Source organism: Kogia breviceps, chromosome 14 (genome assembly GCF_026419965.1).
Source record: "Kogia breviceps isolate mKogBre1 chromosome 14, mKogBre1 haplotype 1, whole genome shotgun sequence".
In the NCBI taxonomy this organism is placed as follows: domain Eukaryota; kingdom Metazoa; phylum Chordata; class Mammalia; order Artiodactyla; family Physeteridae; genus Kogia; species Kogia breviceps.
The window spans coordinates 1,685,307-1,711,561 of NC_081323.1; the positions used below are offsets into that span (position 1 = coordinate 1,685,307).

The 26,255-nt window shown below is 54.4% G+C and overlaps 1 protein-coding gene across 1 annotated transcript in view; it reads left to right on the forward strand.

Annotated features, from left to right (window-relative positions):
• Window positions 1-25,976, forward strand: part of TAF4 (TATA-box binding protein associated factor 4) — a 71,997-nt gene extending 46,021 nt beyond the window's left edge. The window contains exons 5-15 of the mRNA XM_059036613.2: window positions 278-400; window positions 2,506-2,595; window positions 3,137-3,382; window positions 4,862-5,009; window positions 5,462-5,576; window positions 7,741-7,910; window positions 8,216-8,346; window positions 9,184-9,309; window positions 9,754-9,810; window positions 10,244-10,363; window positions 24,491-25,976. Of these exons, the coding sequence (XP_058892596.1) occupies window positions 278-400; window positions 2,506-2,595; window positions 3,137-3,382; window positions 4,862-5,009; window positions 5,462-5,576; window positions 7,741-7,910; window positions 8,216-8,346; window positions 9,184-9,309; window positions 9,754-9,810; window positions 10,244-10,363; window positions 24,491-24,658 (1,494 nt within the window). The 3' untranslated portion in view covers window positions 24,659-25,976. The remainder of the gene's footprint in view (window positions 1-277; window positions 401-2,505; window positions 2,596-3,136; window positions 3,383-4,861; window positions 5,010-5,461; window positions 5,577-7,740; window positions 7,911-8,215; window positions 8,347-9,183; window positions 9,310-9,753; window positions 9,811-10,243; window positions 10,364-24,490) is intronic.
• Window positions 25,977-26,255: the final 279 nt, after the last annotated feature.

Here is a 26,255-nt window from a genome sequence, read left to right on the forward strand (position 1 = left end):
AGAGCACAGGCTCAGTAGTTGTGGCTCGCGGGCTCTAGAGCACAGGCTCAGTAGTTGTGGCGCACGGGGCTTAGTTGCTCTGTGGCATGTGGGGTCTTCCCGGACCAGGGCTCGAACCCGTGTCCCCTGCATTGGCAGGCGGATTCTTAACCGCCGTTCCACCCGGGAAGCCCAGAAATACACATTTCTTATCTGATACCCATATCTTAGTTAAAAGCTGTGATGAAAATCTGCCTTTTAAGAGTTTTTCGCTTACATCTTTTAAATTTCTATCCAGGAAACTATGGAGAACGTGAAGAAATGTAAAAATTTTTTATCTACGCTAATAAAACTGGCGTCATCTGGTAAACAGTCTACAGAGACAGCCGCTAACGTGAAAGAACTGGTACAGAATCTGCTGGTAAGAGCTCTGTACGCCGGCCCCCTGCCTTAGAGCTCTGTACTTGGCCATGGCGGGCGGGGCGGGCGTGGCCGGAGTCTGGGCCCCTCTGCTCACCACCCTGCCGTCCGCTAGGCTCTCGCCAGCCCGGCTTCTCGGAGCCTCACAGCAGGACGGCTCCCCTAGGAGCTCCTTTTCCGCCTCGTCAGTCGCTCGGCATGTTGGCCGCAGAGGAGCGATGTAAATTCACCAGACGGAGGGTGTTTAAAGGCCCTCGCTCGCTCCTCCACCTCCTCTACCTTTTTCATGGAGGATTTTTTTTTTTTTTTTTAAATATTTATCTATTTGGTTGCACGGGGTCTTAGCTGCGGCTCACAGGCTCCCTAGTTGCGGCAGGTGGGCTCCCCAGTTGTGGCATGCGAACTCTTAGTTGCGGCACGCATGTGGGATCTAGTTCCCCGACCAGGGATTGAACCCGGGCCCCCTGCATTGGGAGCACGGAGTCTTATCCACCGTGCCACCAGGGGAGTCCCTTTCACGGAGGATTTAAGTGATACAGAAGTGGAAAGTAGAGTGACAGCCCTTCCGGTCCACCTGTGGGCTTCATCAGTCATGAATTCTTATATGACTTTGCATCTGCTGTCCCCCATTGCCACCCACAGCCCCTCCCCAGTCTCATAAATATTTCAACACGGATGCCTGGACATAACCTGTGAACACAGGATCCCTCGCAGCCCCCAGGTGCCCAGAGGCTGAGTCCAGTGTTGCTTGCAGGGTTCGGTCAGAGTCGGTCAGGTCCACCTGTGGCAGTTGCCTCTGTGTCGCTGGTAACCTGGGGGTCCCCTCCTTCCTGCTGTTTTCCTTTCCTCTCGGTTTCTCTGTGCAAGGAAACCTGGTGGCTCAGCAGACGGGCTGTGGGACGTTTCTGTCCTGCTGGTGGGTTCGCTGGCTCAGACCCACCGCTCGCAGCCTCCTTTCCATGCCGAGGGCTTGGACTGGAGGGGAGCCAGCCTCGGGGGCTGGCTCTGCGCCGTCTCTGCAGACCATGTGGGTTTGGGGCCGGAAAGGAGTGAAGTCCCGCTCTCATAAGCAAAAATGATTGCTTCAGGTGTTCCTTAAATCCTTTCAGGAAACTAGAGATTGAAAAATAATCTCACCTCCTGCGGGGAACAAGAACTCCCAGCTTTTTGTTTGTTTTAATTATAACAATTTTACCTTCTAGTGGAAATTTCTAATTAAATAAATGCCGTTCCCTTTTTTCCCACGGTCCTTTGTCTGTGGTCCCTCCCCAGCGCTGGAAGCGTGGGCTCATCTCATCGACTCTCCCCACCCCCGCATCCCCCCACCCCCGGATGAGCCCAGTGCCGTCCCCCTTGTGCTGCGCCCTTATCAGGGTGCCGGGACCCCCGTTCCACCCTTGTTACAGGGCCTCTTTGCAGCCCTGGCCACTCCCCCCTTGATCTGGGCCCAGTCAGCCACGGGCCTGGCTGCTGGTGGTAGGTGACCTCGAGGGAGAGGGCGCAGGTGGGCAGAGTTTGTCTCATAGGATTCCCAGGTGTCGGCAGAGCCGGCTGGGACCGTGCTGCCCCCTCCCGGGTGCCCGTGCTGTCCCATCCCCCAGCCCCCACACCCGGCTCGCTCTGGTTTCCAGAGCGGGGTCTGGGCCCTCTCGTCGGGGCGCTCGCTTCTCCCCGCCGGTGCCCCAGCTGCTCTGGGGTCTCGGCGTAGGTGTGGTCTCTCTGGGTGATGGTGTCCCTGGTCTGTGGGACCTTCCAGCTTGGTCACGAGGGTACTTTTAGGCTAGTCTGTTGCCTGGCAAAATGCCTGACATGCGGTGGATTAGGTGGCACGTAGGTGTCCCGTGGGAGCTGGCGTTCGGAAGTTGTGTGAGCCAGTGAGCCCCGATGGGGCGGGGCACAGGGAGGGCCGGGGGCCTCACCCACGCCCGGGAACCCGTGTCAGCTGAGCGCGTGGCCCCCGGGCCCTCCCGTACCTTCGTCCAGCGCAGGACCTGGCGTGAGGAACAGCCAGCCCTAAAACGCGAGACCAGAGAAATGCTGCATTAAAGATATGCATGTGTGAATTTGTATTCGTGGAGGAATTTCAATGTGAATTTTCTTTTTAAGGACGGAAAGATCGAAGCAGAAGATTTCACTAGTAGGTTATACCGAGAACTTAATTCTTCACCTCAACCTTACCTTGTGCCTTTCCTGAAGGTAATTTGAAGCCCCCTGTGAGCACGCAGCCTCGCGTGGAGGGGCGGGCGCGTCCCGGGGAGGGGCGGGCTTGCACGGGTGTCACCGGAGAGCAGAGCGTTTGCAGCTTTCAGGCCCCCTGAGGCAGAATGTTAAGTTTTCTCTCTCGAGGCTTCTCTGTAAGTTACAAGACCCCCGCCACGGAGGCCACGATGTTGTGTCACGGCAGGGGGCTGTGAGGGGCCCTCTCCCCGCAGACGGGGGCCCTGCACCGCTGGGACGAGGGTGTTGCGCAGACGCCTCCGCTGCCTTAACGCGCTTAACTGCATTTCAGAAATGGCGCTTCTGGTTTGTTTTTTAAACAAATTGCGGCCAGTTGTCACTGAGGGTAACCCTGCCCAGCGGCTTTCGGGGGACAGTGGTTTGGGACGCCGGCAGCCGGCATCCCGGGGTGTCTCCGTAAGGCCCCAGACCGACGCTCTGTGGCCGAGGACGTGCTCTCGGGGTCGTGTGTTTTCTGAGTCAAGGAGGGAGCCGACGCTGTGTCTGTCTTTCCGCCCAGAGGAGCTTGCCCGCCTTGAGACAGCTGACCCCCGACTCCGCGGCCTTCATCCAGCAGAGTCAGCAGCAGCCGCCGCCGGCCTCGCAGGCCACCACCGCGCTCACGGCCGTGGTGCTCAGCGGCTCGGTGCAGCGCACGGCCGGGAAGACGGCGGCCACCGTGACCAGCGCCCTGCAGCCCCCTGTCATCAGCCTCGCGCAGCCCACGCCGGTGGGCGTCGGCAAGCAGGGGCAGCCCGCGCCGCTGGTATGGAGGCCAGAGCCTCGCCTGCTGCCCCGCGCGTGCCCGGCCGCCCGTGGCTCAGAGAGACTGCCAGGGAGAAGCTGGGGCGGGATCCGAAATAGTGAGGTGTCAGCCAGGGGCCGAGGCCCTGCAGCTCTGAAATGGATTTCTCAGTAAAACGAAATAAGCCTGCTGACTTTTGCCCTTTGGCACGTCCGTTGTCTGTACTGTGTCGGGCGTCCCTGGTTTAAATGGACACAGTGTGTTTGTAGTGGATCTTTTAGCTGGACGTTATCTTCGATTAGGAGCAATGGCCCAGATACACGAAGCCGACGCGAAGTGCTTGGCGCTAGACACGTCGGGTTTCGTGGTCCAGGACCCAGCTCTGTAGCTGTCGTTTGGGGCTCGGAGATCCTCGGGAGGCACAGTTGCCGACGGTGGATTTATCTTGGTTGGGATCCAGGGTTCTGGCCGTGTAGCTATAGAGAAGGGCGTCTCTGCTGGGAAGAGTTTAGGATCGAACGTGCTCCTGCAGGCAGGTGGGGTTCGCCCAGTGTAGAAAGGCAGTTGCTCTTTTTTGAAAATTTCAAAGGGATTTTGTTCCTTTTTAACAGACAGTTAAAAAAAATTAAAACAACGCAGGTCCTCCCGTCACTTTCGTAGGTCGTGGAGTGTATTTTACGATAATGCTCGAGTGATAACCAGGCGGTCAGTCAGTCATGAAGGGCGGTGGTCTCTCACCTGTTCAAGTTAAAATCTGCATTTGTTCTTGACTCGATTGGTGGTGAGGAGGACAGGCTCCCACGGGGGCTGGAGCCGTGTGTGTGCTTCGGGCCAAAGTGCAGGTGTGAGATCAGGGCTCGCTCGCTGCCCCTTACTGGAGGCATGGAGCTCTGCCGCGCCCTTGCAGAGTCCATCACCTACTTCCCTTGAAGGCCGTAGGGACGTGAAACCTGGAGGCTCTTCCCTGAGTTTGTGGCAAAACTTGGCCCGAACTTCCTGCAGGCAGCCGTGTGTCCGCTCATTCTGGACAGTGTGGATTTTCATAGGCTTTGTTGTGGAAATAGCTCGTCCCCGGGCACCACCCATCCCTCCCCGAGTGCGCTGTAAAGTAGGAGTGTGCCCGCCAGGTGACCTTCGTAAAATTCAGCAGCTGGATTCTGATCCAGCCCTCGAGGCTCTGGAAGGGATCTGAGGGGGCGCCCCGGCACCTGTGCTCACATCTGGGGAGCAGTCGTCTGTTCCACACTAGTTCGCAGGCTCAGCAAACGCTGTCCTCCAGGCGCTGGCCTCAGGGCCCCACGTGTGGCTTCCGAGCAGTTACTCTGCCCCCGGGAGCTCAGCAGCCGTGGCGCCTGATGCGTTGCCCCTGGCTGACCTCCTGGTCCTCCCGGAAGGCAGCCCACCCCCCGCCCCGGGCAGAGAACAGGTGTGGGAGCCCCCTCGGGCGGCGGGGGCCGGGGTGGGACGTGTGCTCACGGCGCCCCGTGGGCTCTGCTCCAGGTGATCCAGCCGCCGCCCAAGCCTGGAGCGCTGATGCGGCCGCCGCAGGTGACGCTGACGCAGACGCCCATGGTGGCGCTCCGGCAGCCCCACAGCCGCATCGTGCTCACCGCGCCCCAGCAGATCCAGCTGAACCAGCTGCAGCCAGGTGAGGGCTCGCGGCCGGGCCGCCCTCCCCAGGGCCCCGTCTCCCTGTGTTTTTCGTTGTGGTGGAACTCGCGCGGCGCAGACTTGGCCATTTTAGCCCCGTGAACAGGTGTGCAGTTCAGTGGCGCTGGTACAGTCACAGGGTCGTACGGGCATCGCCCCGTCAGTGCGATGTTTACAGTTACACGTCCAGGACTGGGTTCTTAATCAGTAGTCGGTCCTGCATCCTAAACAGTTTGATGAGACACAGGAAGGCAGATGCGTGAGAGAGGCTGCTTACGCTTCTACTCTAATCTAGGGTTAGTAACCCAGTGTTTCTGATGTTTTAGGAAGCTTCCTTGTGGTGGGCTGGGGGTAGTGGCCCTTCCCACAGCCCACCCAGCAGCGGGGATGGCAGTGTCTCGGTCTCCGAGTCCGTGCGTGGTGGGCATACCCTCATCTCTTGTTTTGCAGTCCCTGTGGTGAAACCTGCCGTGTTACCTGGAACCAAAGCTCTTTCTACTGTCTCGGCACAAGCAGCTGCTGCACAGAAAAACAAGCTCAAGGAGCCCGGGGGAGGCTCGTTTAGGTGAGGAGCGAGCCCGTGGCTCAGGAGGTGTCCGCAGGGAAGGGCCTCGCCCGGTGGCCGTTGGTGCTTTGGGGCTGCGTTCGTTCCCTACACTCACACACACACACACACACACACACACACACACACACACGCTCGCAGACACACACACACACAGAGACACAGATACACACACGCTCGCAGACACACAGACACGCACACACACACGCACACACAGGCATACACACACGCACACACATGCACACACACAGACACGCACGCGCACACACACACGCACACACAGAGACATGCACAGACATACACACAGACACATGCACGCACACACAAACACGCCGTGTGCGTGTTTTCCCGCAGAGCGGCTCAGGGGCGTTTGCCGCAGACGCGGGGCGGGCTGGCAGAGCAGCAGGCCTTCCGCGCGAACAGGCCTGAGATTTGTGTCTGCGATCCGATGGCTCAGCCTTCCGAGTGCGTCACAGTCATAACGGAGGTGCTCCTGTGTCCTCCTTGCAACCTCAGAACCTTCGGAGACGCTGTGCTTTGGTCTGTTGACGAGCAGCCGTCTGAGCGTCGCCGCTCAGGGCTGCAGTGGCTCCTTTGGTTCGGATCCAGCAGTAGCAGAGCGCATGTGTCGGGGGACCTGGGTGGTCCTTCCCTTTCCTTCCCAGACGCTTCATCCCTCAAGCTGTTAGGGAGCAGGGCAGGTGTTGGCAGTGCTGGAGCCGTGGTGGCCTGAGCTGGGGTCGGCCTCCAGGCAGGGCGAGGAGGTGGGTGCCTGGCACAGCCTGGCACGGAGGGCGGGGGGCCCACAGGGGTGGGGAGGACATCCACGAGGGAGAGGGCGGGTGGCGGAGATGGGAAGACGCGTCCGCCTGCAGGTGTGAGGGAGTTAGAAATACAGAGAGGAGCAAACGAGGCGAGTTCGGTGGGGTCGGGTCGGACGTCTGGCTGTGAATACTCTGGAAAAGCTACGGCTGGAGCCGCCCGCTCCGCCACTGGAGGGGCCTGGGGTTGGTGACACTGTGATGGCAGCAGCACAGCCAGCACCCAGGTCTCGTCTGAAGCCGCTTCCCCCGCAGCGACCAGGGTGCCGTAGGGGGCTGCTGGTTCCAGGCCGGAGTCGGGAGGCTGCACGATGAGTTAGCGTACTTTGGTCAGCAAGCAGTGCTCAAGGGTCAGAGTTCCCAGAAGCCCCCGAGTGGCCCCCTCCCGCCAGCCGTGTCTGTAGTGACATTGTACCCACTGGATGAGACAGGAATCCGAGCCCCTAGAAACGAGTAAGTGGGTGGTTCAGGGGAACGGGATTTGCGCCGTCTCAGACCACCTCCCCTCCTTGTAACTACACAGGGAGGGAGGGGCGCCCCGACAGCAGGGAAGCCGGGCAGGGCCCCCCGCGCTGGAGCTCCGTTTGCAGGGTGGGCAAGGCCCCGTGACTCGTGTCAAATTCCTGCCAAAGGTGCGTTGCCCGCGTCTCGTCACAAAGGGACGTCCGTCAGAGGGAAAACGAGGACATGCTGCAGAACAGCTGGCCTGTGACCTTCCGGGTGTCAGGGGCACGGCAGTCAGGGAGGGGCTGCAGAGACGTGACAGTGAAACGCAGCTCGTGGTTCTGAGCTGGACCCTTTGCTGTGGGAGACGCTATAGGGACCGTTAGCCCAACCTGGGGGTTTGGGCGTGCCTGGCGGCCTGGTTTCAAAGGCCATCCCCCCGGTTCCGTAGAGGGTGCCTCTGTCCACGGGGAGCCACACTGCCGTGTCCCGGGGGGGTGGGTGTCAGGTCGGCCGCTCGCCCTCAAGTGATTCAGGGGGAAAGAGTCCTTTATACCGTACTCCAGCTTTTCTGAGAGTTTGTGATCATATTAAAAATAAATTAATGCTGTGAGATCATTTACAAAAGGTTTCACAGAACAAACTCCTTGAAGCAGTGAGTAGGTACTGTGCTCTCTGTGAACTTGGCATTGGCATCTGTGTGCAAAGACCCCCATTCTGCCGTACCTTCGGGTGGGTCTTCCTTTAAAAGAACAGATTTGCTTGCAGGCGACCGCCGTCGCGCTCAGGTGACAGCAGCGCGGAGGAGCCGCCCCTCTGCCCACCGGGTGGGGGCCGCCCGCACGCGCCTCCTCGGCGGCCCTCGTTCGGTCTGACCCAGCTCCTCTGCTCTCCCGAAGGGACGACGATGACATCAATGACGTGGCCTCGATGGCCGGCGTGAACCTGTCGGAAGAGAGTGCGAGAATATTGGCGACGAACTCTGAGTTAGTGGGCACCCTGACGCGGTCCTGCAAAGACGAGACCTTCCTCCTCCCGGCGCCTCTGCAAAGAAGAATATTAGAAATAGGTACGGCCCTGTCTCCTACCGGCCCTGGGGCGTCCAGCCTCCACACGTGGGCTTGGTGTGGACCACAGCTGCGGTGCTCAGTGCGGAGCTGTCCTGGGCTTGGGGGAGACACCCCGTGTCCCTCGTCACCTGTTTTGCCAGGGTTATGCTTTCTGTGGGGTTGGCGGTGACGTTCTCAGGTAGCTGAAGCGGGTGTAGACCACCCCCGACCCTCAGGTTGTGCAAAGCGGTAACTGGGGGATAAGGGGAAACAGCGAAGGAAAGAAAGGAGCTTCAGTGATTGTAAAATATCGCCTGTTCCCCAGGTAAGAAACATGGCATAACAGAGTTACACCCAGACGTGGTGAGTTACGTGTCACACGCCACGCAACAGAGGCTGCAGAACCTTGTAGAAAAGATATCAGAAACGGCTCAGCAAAAGAACTTCTCTTACAAGGTAACCCGCCGTTTCCTGGAGGGGATGCCCTGTTGCCCCTCCCGGGTCTGGTGCTGCCTGGAGGGCGCAAGGGAAGTGGAGGAGTGTTGAGCTTGTTTTGCGTTTTTCCCAGAACGAGATTTTGGGAAGACGCCACTTCTTTCAGCCCAGTGGTGCTCTGGGTGCTATCCACCGGGCCGCGGAAGGAGGGTGCAGGGGATCTGGCCTCCGGCTTAGGGAGCCAGCCTTCTAGGTCCGGGCAGGCGGCATCTTCAACTCTGGAGACGGCGGAGCCTCCCGCCCGTTTCCATGCGGGGGGTGCCCAGCAGCTGCGGCCGAGCCGTCCCTGCAGACCCGAGGGGCCTCTGGCTCACGCGCGCTCCCGTGACTCAGAGCGGCGCCCTGCCGCGTGTTGTGGAGGACCAGCTCCCCGGAGCCCGGCCTCGCACAGCAGGTTCCAGGCGGCATCCGCCTTCCTCTTCAGTCGTGCAAACCCTCCTTCAGGGGCACCGTGGAGCGGCCAGGCACTGCCTGAGCAGTGTTTGGAGTACAAGCCTGTAGCCACTTTGCTTTAAAAATACTTTTTATGCTGTTAGAAAAAAAACCTTAAATGTGACTTTAAAAAGTCAAAGGATACCAAAGCGTATAAAATGGAAGCTTGCCTGTGAGCCCCCGGATGACGTACCCGAGTGGCGCGTGCGCGTCCAGAGCCCTTCAGAAGCAGAGTCTGTCGGAGACGAGCGGGGTTGGGTCTGTGCGCCCGCCTGGGGAGTGGGCCGAGGGAGGCGGGAAGCGGGGCGCGGACTGTCCGTCTGGGTTCCCAAGTCCGTGACAAACAGTCGTTTCACTTTTTCCTAGGACGATGACAGATACGAGCAGGCCAGTGACGTCCGGGCTCAGCTCAAGTTTTTCGAACAGCTCGATCAAATTGAGAAACAGAGAAAGGACGAGCAGGAGAGGGAGATCCTGATGCGGGCGGCAAAGGCAAGGGCTGTGCTGTGCTCCGTTTCCCCCTCTCCGCCCTGGGCGCCTGCAGACACCCTTGGGGTTTCCAGGAGCTGGAGCAGGGCTTGGGGCTGGGCCCGCTGACACGTGCCCGGGGTTAGGAGCGGAGCCGGGGCGGGAAGCCTCGGACCTCAGCAGGTCGCCCAGCACGTGGGGCAGGTCCCTTAACTGAGCCCGGAGCCCTGTGGGCCGCCCTGGCCTACCGTCCTCACGTCACGTCAGACCGTGGCGTGGTTCCTACGTCCAAATGGTATTGATTTTCATGGTGATAAATTTTCGTCTGTTAGCTGTAAGCATTTAAAAATATAATGCATTCTGTCACGTGACTTAGATGTCATTATGTCACGAATAAGATAACATATTTGTCAGGTGATGAACGGTTAGGTCACAACTTATCTTTCTTTTTTACCTGTTTGAAAATAGTCTCGATCCAGACAAGAAGATCCAGAACAGTTAAGGTTGAAACAGAAGGCAAAGGAGGTAAGCTTTTTCAGTCCAAGAATCTACACTGCACACGTGAAAGTGTGTTTGTCTTCAGCCTCAGCACCTAACAGGAGAGAGAGAGAGGCTGAGGAACCGATGGTATCTCTGCACAATAGGCCTTCCTGTAGCAATTTATGATGTTTGCAAAAGTGTTTTCCTGGGCTTTTAAACTTCAAGGTAATTTCTCATTTGCTGCAATCCAGTCTCTGTACCCTCAAAATTTGCTCATATTTTCTGAGCTTTTTAAGATGAGCATCTGTTGCTTTACTGTTTTTCTGATTGCAAAATATGCTTACTGTTTAAAAGAAAACAGTCAAATTAAATTTTAATTTAGGAAAATTTAGAAAACCCTTTGATGTCTACGTATTACTTTTGTAGTAATAAAAAATGTGCGTGAAATGACAGTCCCTGTTTCCTTTTCAAAACAAAGATGCAGCAACAAGAACTGGCACAGATGAGGCAGCGAGATGCCAACCTCACAGCACTAGCTGCCATCGGGCCCAGGAAAAAGAGGAAAGTGGACTCTCCGGGACCGGGACCGGGAGCAGAGGTACCGCACGGACGCAGGGACGGGGGCTGGAAGGGCCTCGGGCATCTGCGTCCTGCCCACCTCCTCGGGGTCAGGCACGCCGAGAACGCGCTGGCGTTCGCGCACATGTTGTCTCACCGCCCTTGGAATACTTGTTTTCTCGGTACGTTCGATACTTTATATTCACATCAACCTATTTGTGGATATCATGTGAGCAAGAAGTTCTTTGCATGAGGAGGTTTGATCACTGTAGCTTAACATGATGAGATTTGACTGACTTTGAAGAGAATACGGGGCGATTCTGCCAGAAGACTGAGCTTTGTGGGGCTGACGGTTCTCCCCGAGTAGTGGCCTTAGCGGGAAGGAAGGTTGTTGCCTGTTTCTGTTTGTCCACATTTTGTTAGTTTCTTGCTTTGTTTGCTGTTGTATCTTTATACGTAATTACAAACCCAACTTTAAAGTATTGTTATTTTTTCTTTAAACTGCCAGTTGTTTTATAAGTAAATCACAGGAAGAAAGAAAACATCGTCTTTTATATTTACCTGCTCATTTACCATTTCTGGTGTTTTTCGTTCCTTCCCCAAGTGCCAGGCTTCCATCAGCGGTATTTCCCTTTGGCTTGGAGGACAGCATTTAGCGTTTCTTGTAGTGCAATCTGCTGGTGATGGATTCTTTCGGCTTTTGTTTCCCTGAAAATGGTTGTATTTCACCCTCAAAAGCTTGAATGAAGTTTTCCCTGAATGTTGACAGGCTTTTTTTTTTTTTTCTTTCAGCTCTGTTTTTTTAACTTAAGGTTAATTTTTCTCTCACATTCTTGAATAAGCTGAGCAAATCCAGATATACATCACTTAATTTTATAGAATGACCGACTAACAGGGATAAGTGATTGTAAGAATTTTAGCCATCCTTGGCGTTTTTCCTCTGCTCCTTGAATCCTGTCTTAACTGCTGGTCTCTTTCTCTTTTCCAAGGAAACTCCTACTCTCGTTTAGACATGTTATCTTGTTCCAGATCACAAAAAAGAGGGAGATTTCCCAGTGTGTTTTGCAGAATTGCAGAGCTCTTATTCTTAGGCCTGAAAACAGCCGTAAACGTGTGACCGTCATTGTCCTTAAAGGCGCTGATGCGTCGTGTTCAGGGCCCCACTGTGATTTCAGTCCTTCTCTCCTGTCTGTCACGTGTGTCACTTCTCCAGCTGTTTTGAGATGATCGTCTTACTTCTTAGAAGTTCATCTGTGTGGTGTTTAGACTTGGTTCTCTTGCTAGTCACTCTGCTTGGGTTTCTCTGAGCTTCTTGGATCTGTAGGTCTGTAGTTTTCCTCAAATTTGCAACACTTTGGCCTTTATTTCTTCAAAACTTCCTCTGTTTCAGTCTTTTTCTATTGGGATTCCATACCTGTTAGATCTTTTGATATTGCCCTGTGGGTCTCTGAGTCTGGATTTGTCCTTCTTTAATCACTTCTTTCTGTGTTTGGACTGGATCATTTCTACTGATCTGTCTGCAGATTCCCTGTCTTCTCCAGTCAGCTCTGCAGTCGGTCCAGTGACGTTCTCATCTGTTGATGTACCTGCAGCTCTGGGATTTCCACTGACGTCTTTTTTATGGCTGCTGATTCTTTGCTGAGATTTCCTGGCTGCTCACTTACCGAGGCCGCATTTTCCCAACATTCTTTGAACCTATTTGTAAAAGTTGCTCTAATGGTTTTGTCAAGTCCGACATCTGGGGCGTCTCGATTCAGTCTCTGTCGACTGCTTTTTCCTTTGACCGTGGGTCACAGTTTCCTGTCTCTCTGCATGTCTAGTCATTGTTGCTTGGATGCTGGACTTTGTGGATGACATGTCATCATCCTCTGGAGAGTATCGACTCTTGTTTTAGTTCAGCTCCTGGCTGCTCATCTTGAACTTGTGTGTCTTGTGTCTCACTTTGGTGTTCAGTAGGGTTGGTGGCAATTCCCTGATGTTTCTGAGCTCCCTCAGCCAGTGGGGCTCACCCTGCAGACTTACCTTCCCTGTTCAGGTTTTAGGCTCGGTTGGGGTGGGTCTTACGTAGGGTATGATCCTTACTCCCAGGGAAGGGCCTTTGGCGACTTGGCTGGATGCCGGCAGGGAGAGCGTCGGGTGGGCCGCATTCCAGCGAGGACCGTCACTCATGCGTGTGCTTTGGTTACATCACGTGGCTGTTTCATGCTGTCCTCTCTCCCTGGACCCTTCGTCTTAGTTCCATAAGTAACGTTACGATTCGTGCTGATTACAAGTCCGTGTGGGTGTCTGTTTAGTCGTGTGGGTTTCTGGATCCCGTTCTCTGTTGGGTTCTTTTGGAACGTGTTTCATGGGGGCTGCGTCCCCCATATTTGTGCCTATGCTGACGACGGTTTTGATGGCTACAAATTCCCTGCCTCACATTTTCTTTCCCTGAGAACCTGTCTTGAGCAAATACTTGCACTAGATAATGTTTTTCCTGGTATGAAAGGTTTCTGTTAGTCTGATGATAGTCTAATTTTATTTCTCTTGTGTTTCTCATGTGTTCTTTCTGCCCAGAGATGCCCACAGAATTCTTTTCCCTTGAAGCCCAGCATTTTACTTGGAATTGGCTGTCTTGGGTTGTTCTCAGGGAGAGGTTGTGTTCTTTCAACATGCAGTTAATCCTTTCTGTATTCAGGAACATTGTCTTTAATGCTTTCTTTGTTCCTGTTTTCCTCTTCAGAGATTCCTGTTACTCATGTGTTCCATCTTTTGTATCTGCCAGCAGTATTTGTCTTTTTCTCTTTAATCCTTTCAGTCTCTCTTTTAAAAAGTTGTATACTGTTTATCCTTCTCGCTCTCCTAACTCCTTCTTAAGGTATCATTTGTTACGTTTATTTGCTCTTGTGTTCTTTTTAGTTTAGTCTTCATTTCTCAAGTGAAAAATTTTTTTTTATTTCTAATTTTTCCTTGACTTTGTCACCTCATTTCTGAGTTTCGCTGATTCTGATTTATGTTATTCTTTCGTGTTTTTTTAAATCATTTTCTCAGTGTCTTTTCTGTCGCTTGTTTGGAAATAGAACATAACAGTTCTGATCTCTTTTTGATTATGTCTTTCGGGTGTTTTTTTTTTTTTTTTGCGGTACGCGGGCCTCTCACCGTTGCGGCCTCTCCCGTTGCGGAGCACAGGCTCCGGACGCGCAGGCTCAGCGGCCACGGCTCACGGGCCCGGCCGCTCCGCGGCACGTGGGATCTTCCCGGACCGGGGCACGAACCCACGTCCCCCGCATCGGCAGGCGAACTCTCAACCACTGCGCCACCAGGGAAGCCCCCTTCCAGGTGTTTTTGATCATCTGTAGGGATGTTATTCTGCTCCTTATTCTCTTTTTTTCCTAGGGCAGCTTGTCTGCGATTTGACCTTTCTGTGGTTCACTTTTCTGTGAATTTTGCTGTCTTGAACCTTTAGGAGGAGGTGGTGTGAAGGTTTGCCAGCTTCACGGAGCTCCTCTGCCGTTGTTTCCACGTGGTGATGCACTTGCTGTCTGAGATGTCAGGCTCTGCTGCGCCCTGACTCTTACCTGGACCTTTTTGTCTCCATTGTCCCTGTCCTGCTCAGCTTCAACTTCACTCCTCGCAGGTTCTCTTCTGTGTGAGGCCCTCTGCCGCGGGGCCCTGGCAGGTCGGAGGCAGAGTTCCTAGTGGCGAGGCTGCTGTTGAGAGGCGAGAACTCCTGGCTGTAGCTTCTGCTCTCCAGTGAACCTGCCGCTCTTCCTGGTGAACACCTGCTGGCTCCTGGGGGCTTTCGGGCCTCGCAGGTGCCCCACTGCTTTTCCTGCCCAGTTTTGAGATAGGCTTGTGGCTGCTTGCGGTTCATCTTCACCGGTTTGGTTGTAAATATTGTCGGCTGGCGTTTGGTTTTGCTTTCTAGTTGCTCTGTGTTTTATATGGCCTTTCGGAAGATTAAAAAAAAAACACTTTGACGCCTCTGGCATCTTCTTCCCAGAATATACTGATTAATGTTTTTCAAAATGTTTTTCTTTTGATTTAGAGTAGTTTCAAACCTGTAGAAAAGTTGTAAGAACAGTATTAAAAACTCCAGATTCTCAATTCTGAGCGTTTTACCACATTTATTTCATCACCCCCTCTTTACACACGGAAGTACGCGTGCGGGATGTTCCGTCACCCCTGAATGCTGACAGCGCTGGACATTCTCTTGTGTTACTGCCGCACCCGCCCCCCGCAGCGGGAAGCCAGCCCTGGTGCCCCAGCATCCCCGGACCTGCTCCCACTTCACGGCCTCTCCTGGTTTCCCTTTGATCCAGGCGTGTGCGGTGTCCAGCTAGCTTGTGGCGTGAACCTCCTCCCAGCCTCCCCGCTCCCGACAGTGCTGAAGAGGGCAGGTCTCTTGCTCTGTAGGATGACCCTTGGCGTCACTAGGTGATCGTAGCCTCGGTCACCTGCTTGACTTGCCTGGCTGAGAAAGCCGCTCTCTCCGCTGTGTAGTCACTTAGTCCCTTAGCGTTTATTAGTGCTGTGTAAGGAGGCACTCCAGGATCACGCGGGGGCTCCGTTCCCATCACACCTCGCCCAGCCTCAGCACCCTTGCATGACTGCCGCTGCGCCAGGACCGCCGGGCTGGGGGCCAGATTCTGATGCTCTGTTTCCATCACGCCTTCCACATTTACTGGTTGCCTTCTGCTGTGAAGAAGAGCTTCCCTCCCTCCCTCCCTCCGTCCTCATTCATTCATGCATTCGTTCATCACTGTGTATGGACGCATGGATTCCTGCTGTATTCAGAGGGTTGTAATCAATGCTCTCGTTATTTCTAGATTTGGTCAGTGGAAGCTTCTTCAAGCTGTTTCCTATATCCTTTTGAAACGTCGCCCTCGTCCCGTAAGCGTGAGAGGTGTCCAGGTGCCTCTTGTGCTTCCCCTGCCCTCACCCGCAGCGGCGCCCGGGAGCCTGCTTCCTTGCGGTGGAGGGTGGTGTTTAGAGGCCAGTGTCTGAGCACTGTGTGTGCTGATCGCTACCGCTACGGGGGTCCCTGCTCCAGGCCCCCAGCAGTCAGAGCCTGGAACGTATGTGTGTGTGTGTACAGGCGCCTGTGCACGTACGTGCATGTGTGCCCCTTTCTGTATCTGGAACAACACTGTGCGCTCCAGTTGATGCTGAGATTCTAGTCTAGGACCTCAGGGCTGCTTCTAGCCTTCTTCCTTTCCTTATCTTCGAGTCCCTTCACAGACAGAGAGAACATGAGTTCCCCTTACTCTCAATATACTTGTTTGTTTGTTTCGGCTCAATGTAACCAGTCCCCGAACCACTCTGGCCGCTGGGGTCCCTCTGCCGGGGGTGGGGTGGGGAGGGCTCGTGGGAAAGGCATGTTGATTAACTTCTGCCTTAGGCGTTTTCTAAAGAAGAGAGAAAGACGGTGTATTTCCGTACTGGCGGGGAGGGTGTGAGCACGGGGAGGAGTGTGGGGTGAGGAGGCCCCCTGAGGAGACGGTGGGAGGGGTGCACGTCACCAGAGGTCCTGCGGCGCAGCTTCGTGCGTTGCTGGGTGTGCCTCATTTTGGTCTTCAGGGGTACTTGTGAGTTGTACGTGTGACAGTTAACACGAAATCTGGAATTTAAAAAGTCCTTCATGTGCCCCTCTGCATCAGAGCTAAGGCTTAATTTCTCTTTTTCTTTTTTTAGTTGAGGATTATTTCTTTCGGGTGTGTCTTTAAAAAAAATATTGTGAACTAACTTTAGACTTGCGGCAAAGTTACACGAAGAGTAGAGAGTTTCTGTATATCCCTCGCTCAGCTCACCCTGACGTACCTCGTGGGTGTGATACTGCTGACTAAAGACCTTATTTAATTTGGTCTTTCAGAATTTAATTTTAAGTTAAGAAACTTTATATTTTAGAGCAGCTTTAGATTCACGGTCAAATTGAGTGGCAAGTGCAGAGAGTTCCCACACGCCCCCCTCCCCCCTCCCCTCACAGCCGCACAGCCTCCCGCGTCACGCACGCCCCCCGCCGGATGCTGCGTTCGTTACAGTCGGTGAACCTGCACGGGCACTGCATCACCACCAGAGGCCGCAGCTTACGTTCGGGTTCCCTCTCAGTGTTGCACATTCTGTGGCTTTGGACACATGTACGGTGGCCTGTATCCACCTTTACAGTATCATACAGAGTAGTTTCACGGCCCTAAACGTCCCCTGTGCTTCATCTGTTCCTCCCTCCCTCCCCCCAGCCCCTGGCGACCCTTGATCTTTCTCCTGTCTCCGTAGTTTTGTCTTTTCCAGAGTGTCTTAGAGGTTGGAGTCATACGGTCTGTAGCCTGTTCAGACTGGCTTCTTCCACTTAGTTAAATGCATTCTAGGTTCCTCCGTGTCCTCTCGTGGCGTGGTACCTCGTTTCTCTCTTTTCAGGGCTGGATAATGTTCCGCTGTCGGGATGGACCACAGTTTATTCATCCGTCACCTGCCGAAGGACATCTTGGTTGCTTCCGAGTTTTGGCCACTGTGAATGTAAAGCTGCTATAAATACCCGTGTGCAGGCTTGTGTGTGGCCATGAGTTTTCAGCTCCTTTGGGTAAATACCAAGGAGCACAATTGCTGGTTTGTATGGTGAGAGTATGTTTAGTTTTGTAAAAAACTGCCAGACTGTCCTCCAAAGGGGCTGCTCCAGTTTGCATTCCCGTCAGTTACGAGTGAGAGTTCCTGTTGCTCCACACCCTCACCAGCATTTGATGGTGTCGGTGTTCTGGACTTTGGCCGTCCTGACAGGTGTGCAGTGGTGCCTCATGGCTCTAACTTGCACTCCCCTGATGCATGATGTGGAACGTCTCTTCATGTGCTGCTTCTTTGGTGAGGGGTCTTTTAAGATCGTTGATCCATTTAAAAAATTGGGTTGTTTGTTGTCTTGTTACTGAGTTTTCAGAGTTCTCTGTATAGTTTGGATGAGTTGTTCTTTTTTTTAACCAGATATGTCCTTTGCAAATGTTTTCTCTGTATTTGATTGTTACCATTCTCCACTGAAGATGTAGGACCCCATCCAGTACCCCTCCTGGCGTTTGGTCACCATGTCTCTGTAGCCTCCTCTGGTCTAGGACGGGTCCTCTGTCTTTCCCTGTCTTTCCCGATCTTGACACTTTGAAGAGTGTGTGTCGGTTATTTGGTAGCAGCTCTCTTAATTTGGGCTCACCTTAGGCTTCCTCTTGATGAAACCCAGGTTGTGTAACTTGGCTAGAATGTCGCGCCAGTGGTGCTGTGTCCTCAGTGCGTCGTATCAGGAGGCACGTGGACGCCTGCGTGTCCCTCTGCGAGTGACCACTTTGAGCTCGTGGTTCGGGGGGTCGCGGGCATCTCGCCGGAAAATCTGTGTCCCTTTGTCATGAAAGTGTCTTGTGGGAAATGCTGAGGGACCATCCTTTCCTGTCTCTCCTCATTGGCACCTCTGCTTCCCGAGTTTGGTGACCGCAGGCCGACGGGCTCTCCTCCTCCTCTGTCCCCCGTTTGCTGGTTGGAATTCTGCCAGCCCTGCTTGGTCCTTGCGAGCCCTTCGGTCGGGCTCCTCTGTCCTGCTGACGTAACCTGTCACCTTCTGAAGGGTTCTTACTCTCTCACGTCACAGATGTTCCAGGCTTGCCTTATATTTTTCCTGCCCTAGCAGTGGAATCGACCGTTTCTCCACAGAGCCGCGGTTCTTTTTGTTGGGACGCGTGTGTAGGGACCGGGTCTGGGCACCGGTGTGCTCCGGCCCCTGGGTGTCTTGCTCCAGCCCCCTTGGGGGTACAGCTGGGGATATGTGCACCGCCCCACCTGTGTTTTCTGTGTCTGTACCGAAGGCCGTGGGTCCAACCTGACGTGACAGGCCCTCCAAGCTGTCCCGTGTCCCAGGTGGGAGGCCTGACTGTCACCGTCACGGTGGGTTTGCTGTTTGTCCCACCCTACTTTGCAGATAAAAAGGAGATCCAGAACTGCTAAGCCCTGTGAGAAGGAAGTGACATGCTACTCTGACTCTCCAGAGTAGCACGTGTCTGCCCCGTTCTTTCTGTGCATAGCCCTGCAGCGCGCCCGAGTTCCGCATCCTCAGCGCCGCAGAGTTGCCTAGATGAGCCCTTTCCTGCTGCCCCTCTGAGCGGCACAGCTGGGCTCTCCTGCTGCCGTCTGTCCTCCGGTGTGGGCCCCGCCCCCGCTTGCATTTGGTGGTTTATCTTGGGGGCTCTCAGAGCCAGAGCTGTACAAAAGACTGCACCCAGCAGTGCCATCTCCTCCCCCTCAGACACAAGCGTGTGTTTTGCGATTTCCGCCTCTCTCTTGAGGGAGCATAACGTCGGCGCCCTTCTGCGGCGGGCCGTTTCCACTTGGCGTTTTGTGGAGCGCGCTCTGTGCCGTTCCGTGGCGATGCTCCCCAGCAGGCGGGGTGCGTCTCCGCACCCACGTGTCTTGGGTGACCCCCTCCCTTGTGCACGGACGGTGCCGTATTCTTGGGGGGGTGTGTTGTGGGGTGAAGGTAAGTGGGTCGGTAGTTTCGTTAGGAATTGCCGAGCTCCCCTCTGGAGGGTCGTGTCAGGTCGCACCCGCCGGTGGTGAAGGAGAGGGCCTGTCTCCCCACAGCTTCCTGGCGTGTGTTGCCGCAGTTTGTAATTTTGCTGATCTCTTGGGCAACAGAGATGCTCAGTTTCGGTGAATGTGCTGTGGGTGCTTGAGAACAAGGCGAATTCTTGGGCAAGGTGTAGGACTTGCTGGGTTTATATGGGGTGCACCTTACCGATTACGCCCACTGTGTCTTTGCTTATTTTTGTCCACGTGATGTGTTTTGTGCTGGATGTGGTGTCCCAGAGCTTTCCGTTGTTGGTGTGTTTTTGTCTTTTTTTATTTTTTAAAATAAATTCATTTATTTATTATTTATTGTAGGCTGCTTTGGGTCTTTGTTGCTGCGCGTGGGCTTTCTCTAGTTGTGGCAAGCGGGGGCTACTCTTCGTTGCAGTGCGTGGGCTTCTCACTGCAGTGACTTCTCTTGTTGCGGAGCACGGGCTCTGGGCATGCAGGCTTCAGTAGTTGTGGCGCGTGGTCTCCAGAGCGCAGCCTCAGTAGTTGTGGCACACGGGCTTAGTTGCTCCGCGGCATGTGGGATCTTCCCGGACCAGGGATCGAACCCGTGTCCCCTGCATTGGCAGGCGGATTCTTAACCACTGAGCCACCAGGGAAGTCCTTGTGTTTTCTGTCTTTATCTCCTTGCGTCTCCTGCAGTTTTTGCTTTGTATGGGGGTTGCCGTGTTATTTGGTACATAAATAATCCGTAAGTGTTACATGTTCACCGTGAGTTGTGATATTTACCATTGAAAAGTGTCTGCCTTTGCCCAGTGGGCTTGATGTCTCCTTTGTCCTCAGTCAGGGCCGTTACCCCTGCTCTCCTGTTTGCATCAGCCTGGAAAACCTCCATTCTGCTTGAATTGCAGCCCTTCCTTTAGGTATGTCTCTTGTGTAGAGCACATGGTGGGGTCTTGTTTTTTGAGTCCAGTCGAAAAGCCTTTTCTTGTCACGGGTGAGTTAAGCCTGTCATCTGTATTGATACAGCTGACAACGTGGCTTGTGACTCGTTCACAGTATTTTATGATGATGTGTATTTTTTACAGTTGCTGTGTTTTTTTGGTGAGATGTTGTAGTCTTTGCTCCTTAATTAAGATTTTTGTTTGTGTTTAGGAAGGTTTGTAACTGTGCTCTAGTGGTTACCTTTGTATGTGAGCGTTTCTGGGTGTCTCCAGCCCCAGGTTTTCACGTATGTTTCCTGTTCGGGTTGCGTCAGCGTTCTCCTCGGCTCCCTGGTGGCCGCGCCGCATCCGGAGCCTGTTGTGTCCCTTTCCCTTTCGTGCTTTGTTAACATCACTTCTACGTCGTCACAGCACTTGACGTTTCCCAGCCTCTTCCTCACCTCTGCTGTAGCACCAGCTGCATGTTTATATATTATAAATGCTTATTTCTGCGTTTTTCTGAGGTTCCCCCGCTCTTCCCTTGTTGGGACGACCCCTGCCTGTGGCTGAGCCTTCGCGAAGCTCAGGTGCAGAGTCCCCTGATGTTTTGCAGGTTGAAACGGTTTTTCTGTGGCCTTGATGTGTTGGAGGACAGTTAGGCTGGATATAAAAATGTTGGTTCACACTTGCTTTCAGTGATTTTTCAGTGCTGTTCCATTGCTTTCTGTGTTGGTTTGGGGAAGCCTGATGCCAGGTTAATTCTCTCGTCTTGATGGTTTATTTTCTCCTTTTACCTGGAGGCCTTTTCTTTATCTTGGAAAGCTGACAGTTTTATGAGGCTCTGTCGAAGTTGAAGTTGATTTTTATGGGTTAATTTTCCCAGGTGCCCACATGCCCTTTCGGTGTGTAGGTTTGTTGTTTTCTGTTTCTTGAAAGTTTCCTTGTTATAGTTTGAGTATTAACCTCTGCCCGCACATTTGTCTTCCTTCTCTGGGGGCTCTGATGACTGAGTACGTGTCCTCCTTTGGTTGTCTTCCTTTTCCCCTGTTTTTTTCCCTGGCCCTTTAATTTTTGTTTTTTGTCTCATTTTTATTGTTTCTCTGCCTTTCTTCTTTGCCTCTTACTACATTTTTATTTGGGTCTTTTCTCCCCTGAGCACCTTACAGTTTATATTAATTTCTGAGATACTTTTGTCCTTTTTTCTCATTTCTTTCTTGTGTCAATTCAACTCTCATTTCTTTCTGGTTTTCAATCCATTTTCCCCCTAAGTTTTGAGGTTTTGATTCAAGGTGATTTTCATAACCTCAAATGTTAAGTATATTTTTTTTTGTTGAAAGCGTCATCTTACAGTTTTCTTGTTTTTCCAGACTGGGTTTGTCTCTGATACGTGTGGAGTTTGATCTTCTGATATTTTGCAGTGGTTCTTTGTGGACCTGCTTCTCTTCCTCTTGTGCATTTTCATGGTCTGGGTGTTGACGAGATTCGCCGTCCGATGGTGCCCTCTCCTGACCGTGCTGCAGAGCCCGGTGGCTTCGCAGGTGTCTGTCCGAGGGTGAGGAGAGCTGAGTGTCCTCTGGTGGAGAGGCCCTGTGCCTGCTGGACCCTGCGTTCCCCGCCTTACTTCTTTGCCCGCCGCCGCTGCCCGGTTTCAAAGGACTCGGCTCAGAAGCTGTGCGCTTTTAGGCCCCCCAGGCCCGCTCTGGCGGGACACCCCCCTGCTCTGTCTCTGGTGCTTTGGCCTCATGGAGGCACTGGGGGCCCCGCCCGGGACCATCGTTCCGCGTGGGCTCCGGGCCCCATCCTCACATTGTGCGGATGCCGTGCCCCGGGTAGGTCTGTGTTTCCCTCCCTGTTCTGGACGGTTCTTGAGGAGACGATGGGAGGTACCGGGGTGAGCTTGTCTTCAGCCTCCTGCGAGCGGCCCTTGTCCTGAGCCGAGTGCCTGAGGGGCTCCGTCGCTGCTGCGTTTCACAGCGCCCTCCAGCTGCCTGTGCTGGGCGTGGGCTCCGTTTCACGGACAAGTGTGGGGACCGCGCCGGCACGAAGAGGGCAGAGCAAGCCGGCGGGGGCCTGTGCTGTTGGCGCTGTGACCTCGTCACTCGCCGTCTGGGACGCAGGGACACCACGCGGGTTAGAGGTGCCCCCGGTGGGCACAGGTGGGCACAGACCTCTCACTGTTGTCGAGGGGGCCCTGGGGGGGGCGGCAGCGGGGCCCCCGTGGTGCGAGTCCCCCCGAGACAGTCCCCGAGGGGCTGGTGCTCTCCGCCGACCGGGCGAGCGGCCACGGCGGGTCGTGCACGGCCCTGGGTGCCCCAGCGAAGTGGCCCCGCGAGCCAGGTGGGGTTGGGACGGAGGTGATTGTTTTCGTTGGGTTTTCACCTCGAGTGTTTGTTGCCTGTCAGGTTGGTTGTGGTGTTTTTGACAGTGGAAAGACGGCCTTCAAAGGAGACACCAGCCTCCTTTCCTGCATCCTCTCGACAGTCCTGTGCCAGGACGTGATGAATGGTCACACGGCACTTTCAGGGAGGAAGCCGGCCTCGGGGGAATGTAACCCGTGTGTCCACGGTCGCTTCGCTCCAACCCCAGTGCCTGCAAATAGAAAGCAAAACACCCCGAATCGGCCTCCTTGCTGGAGCGCGAGCGTTGTTGAAGGTGGATGCGGCCCGGCCCCGCGGTCCTCCGTCACCTGAGGTCACTGCCGGTCGCGCGGCCGCCGTGCCCCAGGGCCGCTTCCCCAGGCTTCCCGCACGGGGCTCTGGGCCGGACTGGTCCTCGCGCCCGCAGGCTGGCCTCTGGGTTCCTGTGACCGCCTCCTCTGGCCGGGACACCCCAGGGCGGTACGATCCAAGGGTGGCACTCACCCCATGAAATCGGAAGTCATTTGAGTGGTCAAGTAGGATGCCTTTGAGCACGTAGGCTTCTCGTTCAAGTCCGTAGAACGGGGACGCGCGGCCGCGTCGTGACCTTCGGAGCCTGAGACGCGCGCAGTGGGGCCCTGGCTGTGGGCTGTGCTAACGCTTGCCGTCCGGATTGTGTGGAAGCACTTCTGACTTCTAAAAGAGATCGCGTTAAAATATTACTCGCAGGGATTTCTTGAGTTTCCGCTTCAAATGCTGTGCCTGAAGGGAGCCCTCACCCCTGTCCCAGCTGGTTTTGGCCGTTGAACTGTTTTGAAAGTAAGAACGTCAGACGTGGCCCAGAGTTGTAGCCAGTGTCACGCAAGACACCCGGCCCGTGGCTGAGGGAGCGCTTGCTCTCCGTGAGCCCCGAGGTCTGGTGCCGCCCTGTCTGTCCTGCAGGCGCCCCCAGCCGCCTGTCGGCCCCGCCCCAGCCGTCTGGCCGGGCACTGGCCTCGGCTCGGCCTGCGGCCCCCCCGCCGTGGTGCAGGGCCCCCGGCACAGGCCAGCTCTCCGGCTGCGGAGACGGAACCCTGTTCTCGTCTGGCTCCTCTAAACTGTGTGCTTTCATCACCCCCTTTCAGGGGCGCTGTTTGTCTTGTTCACAAAATGCTCCTTTAGGGCCGTTATGGAGACTCGGGGGAAACTGCCAAGAAAACCCAAATAGTTGTTCCAAACACGGAAAAGTAGCCACCAGAGGACTGGTCTGGAGGAGGGACCCCGGTGGTTGAGGGTGTCTGAAGGGGGGCGTAAGGAACACGCGGTTAACGGTGGAAGAGGGGCGTGCGCGCCCTGAGCCGCCCTGAGCGCCCAGGAGGGACCAGCCTCGCCTGCCACCCGCTGGCTGCTTGCTGTGCTGCCGCCTCCTCCGGCATCGCAGGGCTCATCGCTCCCACCTTAAACTTGGAGAAAACGCTGTAAAAATACCAGTGTAAGGTTTGCGCTTGAAATATACACGAGCGACTTTAACCATCAGAATACAGACTCTCAGCGTTCACTCCGAGTGGAGAACCGAGGACTCTCCGGTTGGGAGTTGCGTGGCTCATGCCCGCGAGTGTCGGCTGGCGGCGGTGACGTGCCGAAGCCACGGGACGCTGCCGCTGAGGGGCGGCGACGCGGCAGGAGAGCGCCCGGAACCCCTCCTGTGCCAAGCAGGCAGGCGTCAGAGCCCCAGCCGTCGCCCGGATCCCCCGCGGGCCGGCCAGGCTGGGCCCCGAGCGGTGCGGGCCAGCCGAAGCGCCGCTGTCAGCCCCGGGAAGCAGGGAGCCCCCTCCGGGCCGTGGACGACGTGGTGACTGTGGAGCCCTCGGCGCAGCCAGCCGACCGCCACCAGCCCGCCCAGCCCAGGAGTCTAGAGCTCGCGGCCTCGGGAAGTGTGCCTTTGTCGGCGAAGCGGGGATGACACGGCCGCCGCGGGCACAGCGTCAGCACACCTGAGTCCCTGGACGCCAGCCGCAAGCCCCGGAGCTGTTCCGCCGTCCCCTTGGGGCAGGAGCCGTCACCTTTTCCTTCCTCGTGCCCCAGGGGCCAGAGTCTGAGCTCTGGGGGGAGTCTCGGGGTTCGTGTTCTCGAGCGCGTGCCCGAGAGCGCCAGTCCTGGAGGGTCGGCGTGCCCCCTGCTCTCACCCCTTCCCGTTAGGGACTCGTAAAGCACTTCAGCTCCAGCGGTAGGCCTGGCTTCCTCCAGAGCCAGGGTTTCTTGGGACACCTGTAGGGAAACGTGAGTCGGTCCTGGGGCGGCACCTGGCCCTGCCCCTTCCTTCCAGCGCCGAGGGCCCTGCCCACCTCTGCGCGCCACTAACTCGGCTGTCTTCTCCTTTCTCGTCACCAGGGCTCGGGCCCAGGCTCGGCGGTCCCAGGCAGTTCCGGCGTCGGAACCCCCAGACAGTTCACGCGACAAAGGATCACGCGGGTCAACCTCAGGGACCTCATATTTTGTTTAGAAAACGAACGCGAGACAAGCCATTCACTGTTGCTCTACAAAGCATTCCTTAAGTAGCGCGGTCGCGGCCTCTTGGACGGAGACGCCTGGGGACTTTTTCTATATTTGCAGATTACGCCTTTTTGTAACAAGCAAATGGGATGTTGTTTAAAAAACAGCCACCTCTTTACAATGGAACAGTTTTATATTCCTGTTTCTAAGTCAACTCTTCAGGATGAAGGAAAACACGTTTCTGTAACGGAGAACAAGAGGCCCACGGGTACTCTTAAAGGACAGTTAAATCTTAACTCATCTTTGATCGAGTGGCCTTCTTGCCAAACAAGCCATATATAAAAACTGATGGAATCGTTTAGCAAATAAGTAGCTGCCCTCTGTCACCTCATAGCGGTTTCTACATCGTTTGTGCATTTGGTTTAGTTCAACCCAACTTACTGCGGAGGTGTGTGTCTACAGCCGATGACCTCATTTCATTTATTTTATTTTTGTATTAGTCAGTTGGCAAAGCAAACTGATTTTTTTAGACTATTTATCTCCCTCCCTTCCCCGGCCCTCCATTCAGGACCCTCAAGGAGCAGGCAGCCCACCGTCCGCCTGCGCCTCGGGGCTCAGCCCTTTCTGCTTCGCGGGGGCCCGGCGACGGGCTCCTTCTGAATGTGTGGTCAGCATCTGTACAAATGCATTTTATTTACTATCGTTTGTAAAGCTGTAAAGTTAAAAGAAATGAAAACCTTTTCAGCATAAATCTATTTTACTTGCACTGTTTTTTAGCTAAAAGTGAAAAAACTTAGATGAAATAAAATCAGAGTTGAGAAGAATCATCAGAAGACTTTCTCAGTGTGAATCAAGTGTTGAAAACTGGTTGGTGTATTTTGTCAGTAATTGTACATAACCTTTGGCACACAACGTGAGGACGGCTATGTAGCTATAATTATTTTGCTAAGAGGCTGTATGCAAGCTGTGGACTCGCTTTACAGACGTCCAGAGCAAAAGCCCCTTCTTTGTACCTATTTTTTTATTACAGATATACTAATTGGTTCTTTATATTTTCAGAGGTTATTGTATTAAATTGTCTATGGATAGTACTTTTATGACTGTAAATACTTCGGCTTTCTCCGTGTGAATTCTCACGTTAGACTTTATTCGCGCGTGTGAACTGAATGCTGATCAGTATTTTTTATCAACGCCTGAAAACTGTTACACCTTTTATTTTGTCTTTTAGGAAATCCCTGTCTTTCCATTTTTTCATGTAAATTTTGCACAGTTACTTGTTCATATGTAAATATTTTACTTTCAAAAATGAAGTTTTTAATTGCTATTGTTTTATATAGGATTGAAAGAAAATTAACTCCTTTATTAAAAACAAATTTATCTGTATTTGTTTTGCCTATTTTTCCCAGTTTTCCAGTTGTAGATTCTGCTGCCAGAGATTCAGCTCTGGTTCCGCTGAGGTGTGTATTTATGAGCTACTTGTTAGAATCAGTGTCTAAAACCCAGCGAATCTGGTAGAAATAGCCTCACCTCCAAGAAAGGACCTGCGTGCTCCAGAGTAGGACCCGCGTGCTCCAGAGTAGGACCCGGTGGGTCGCGTCCGAGGGCCCGGAAGCCGAGCTCAGGCCTTGTCCTCGGCCTGGGGCTCCCCATGTTGGACACAGAT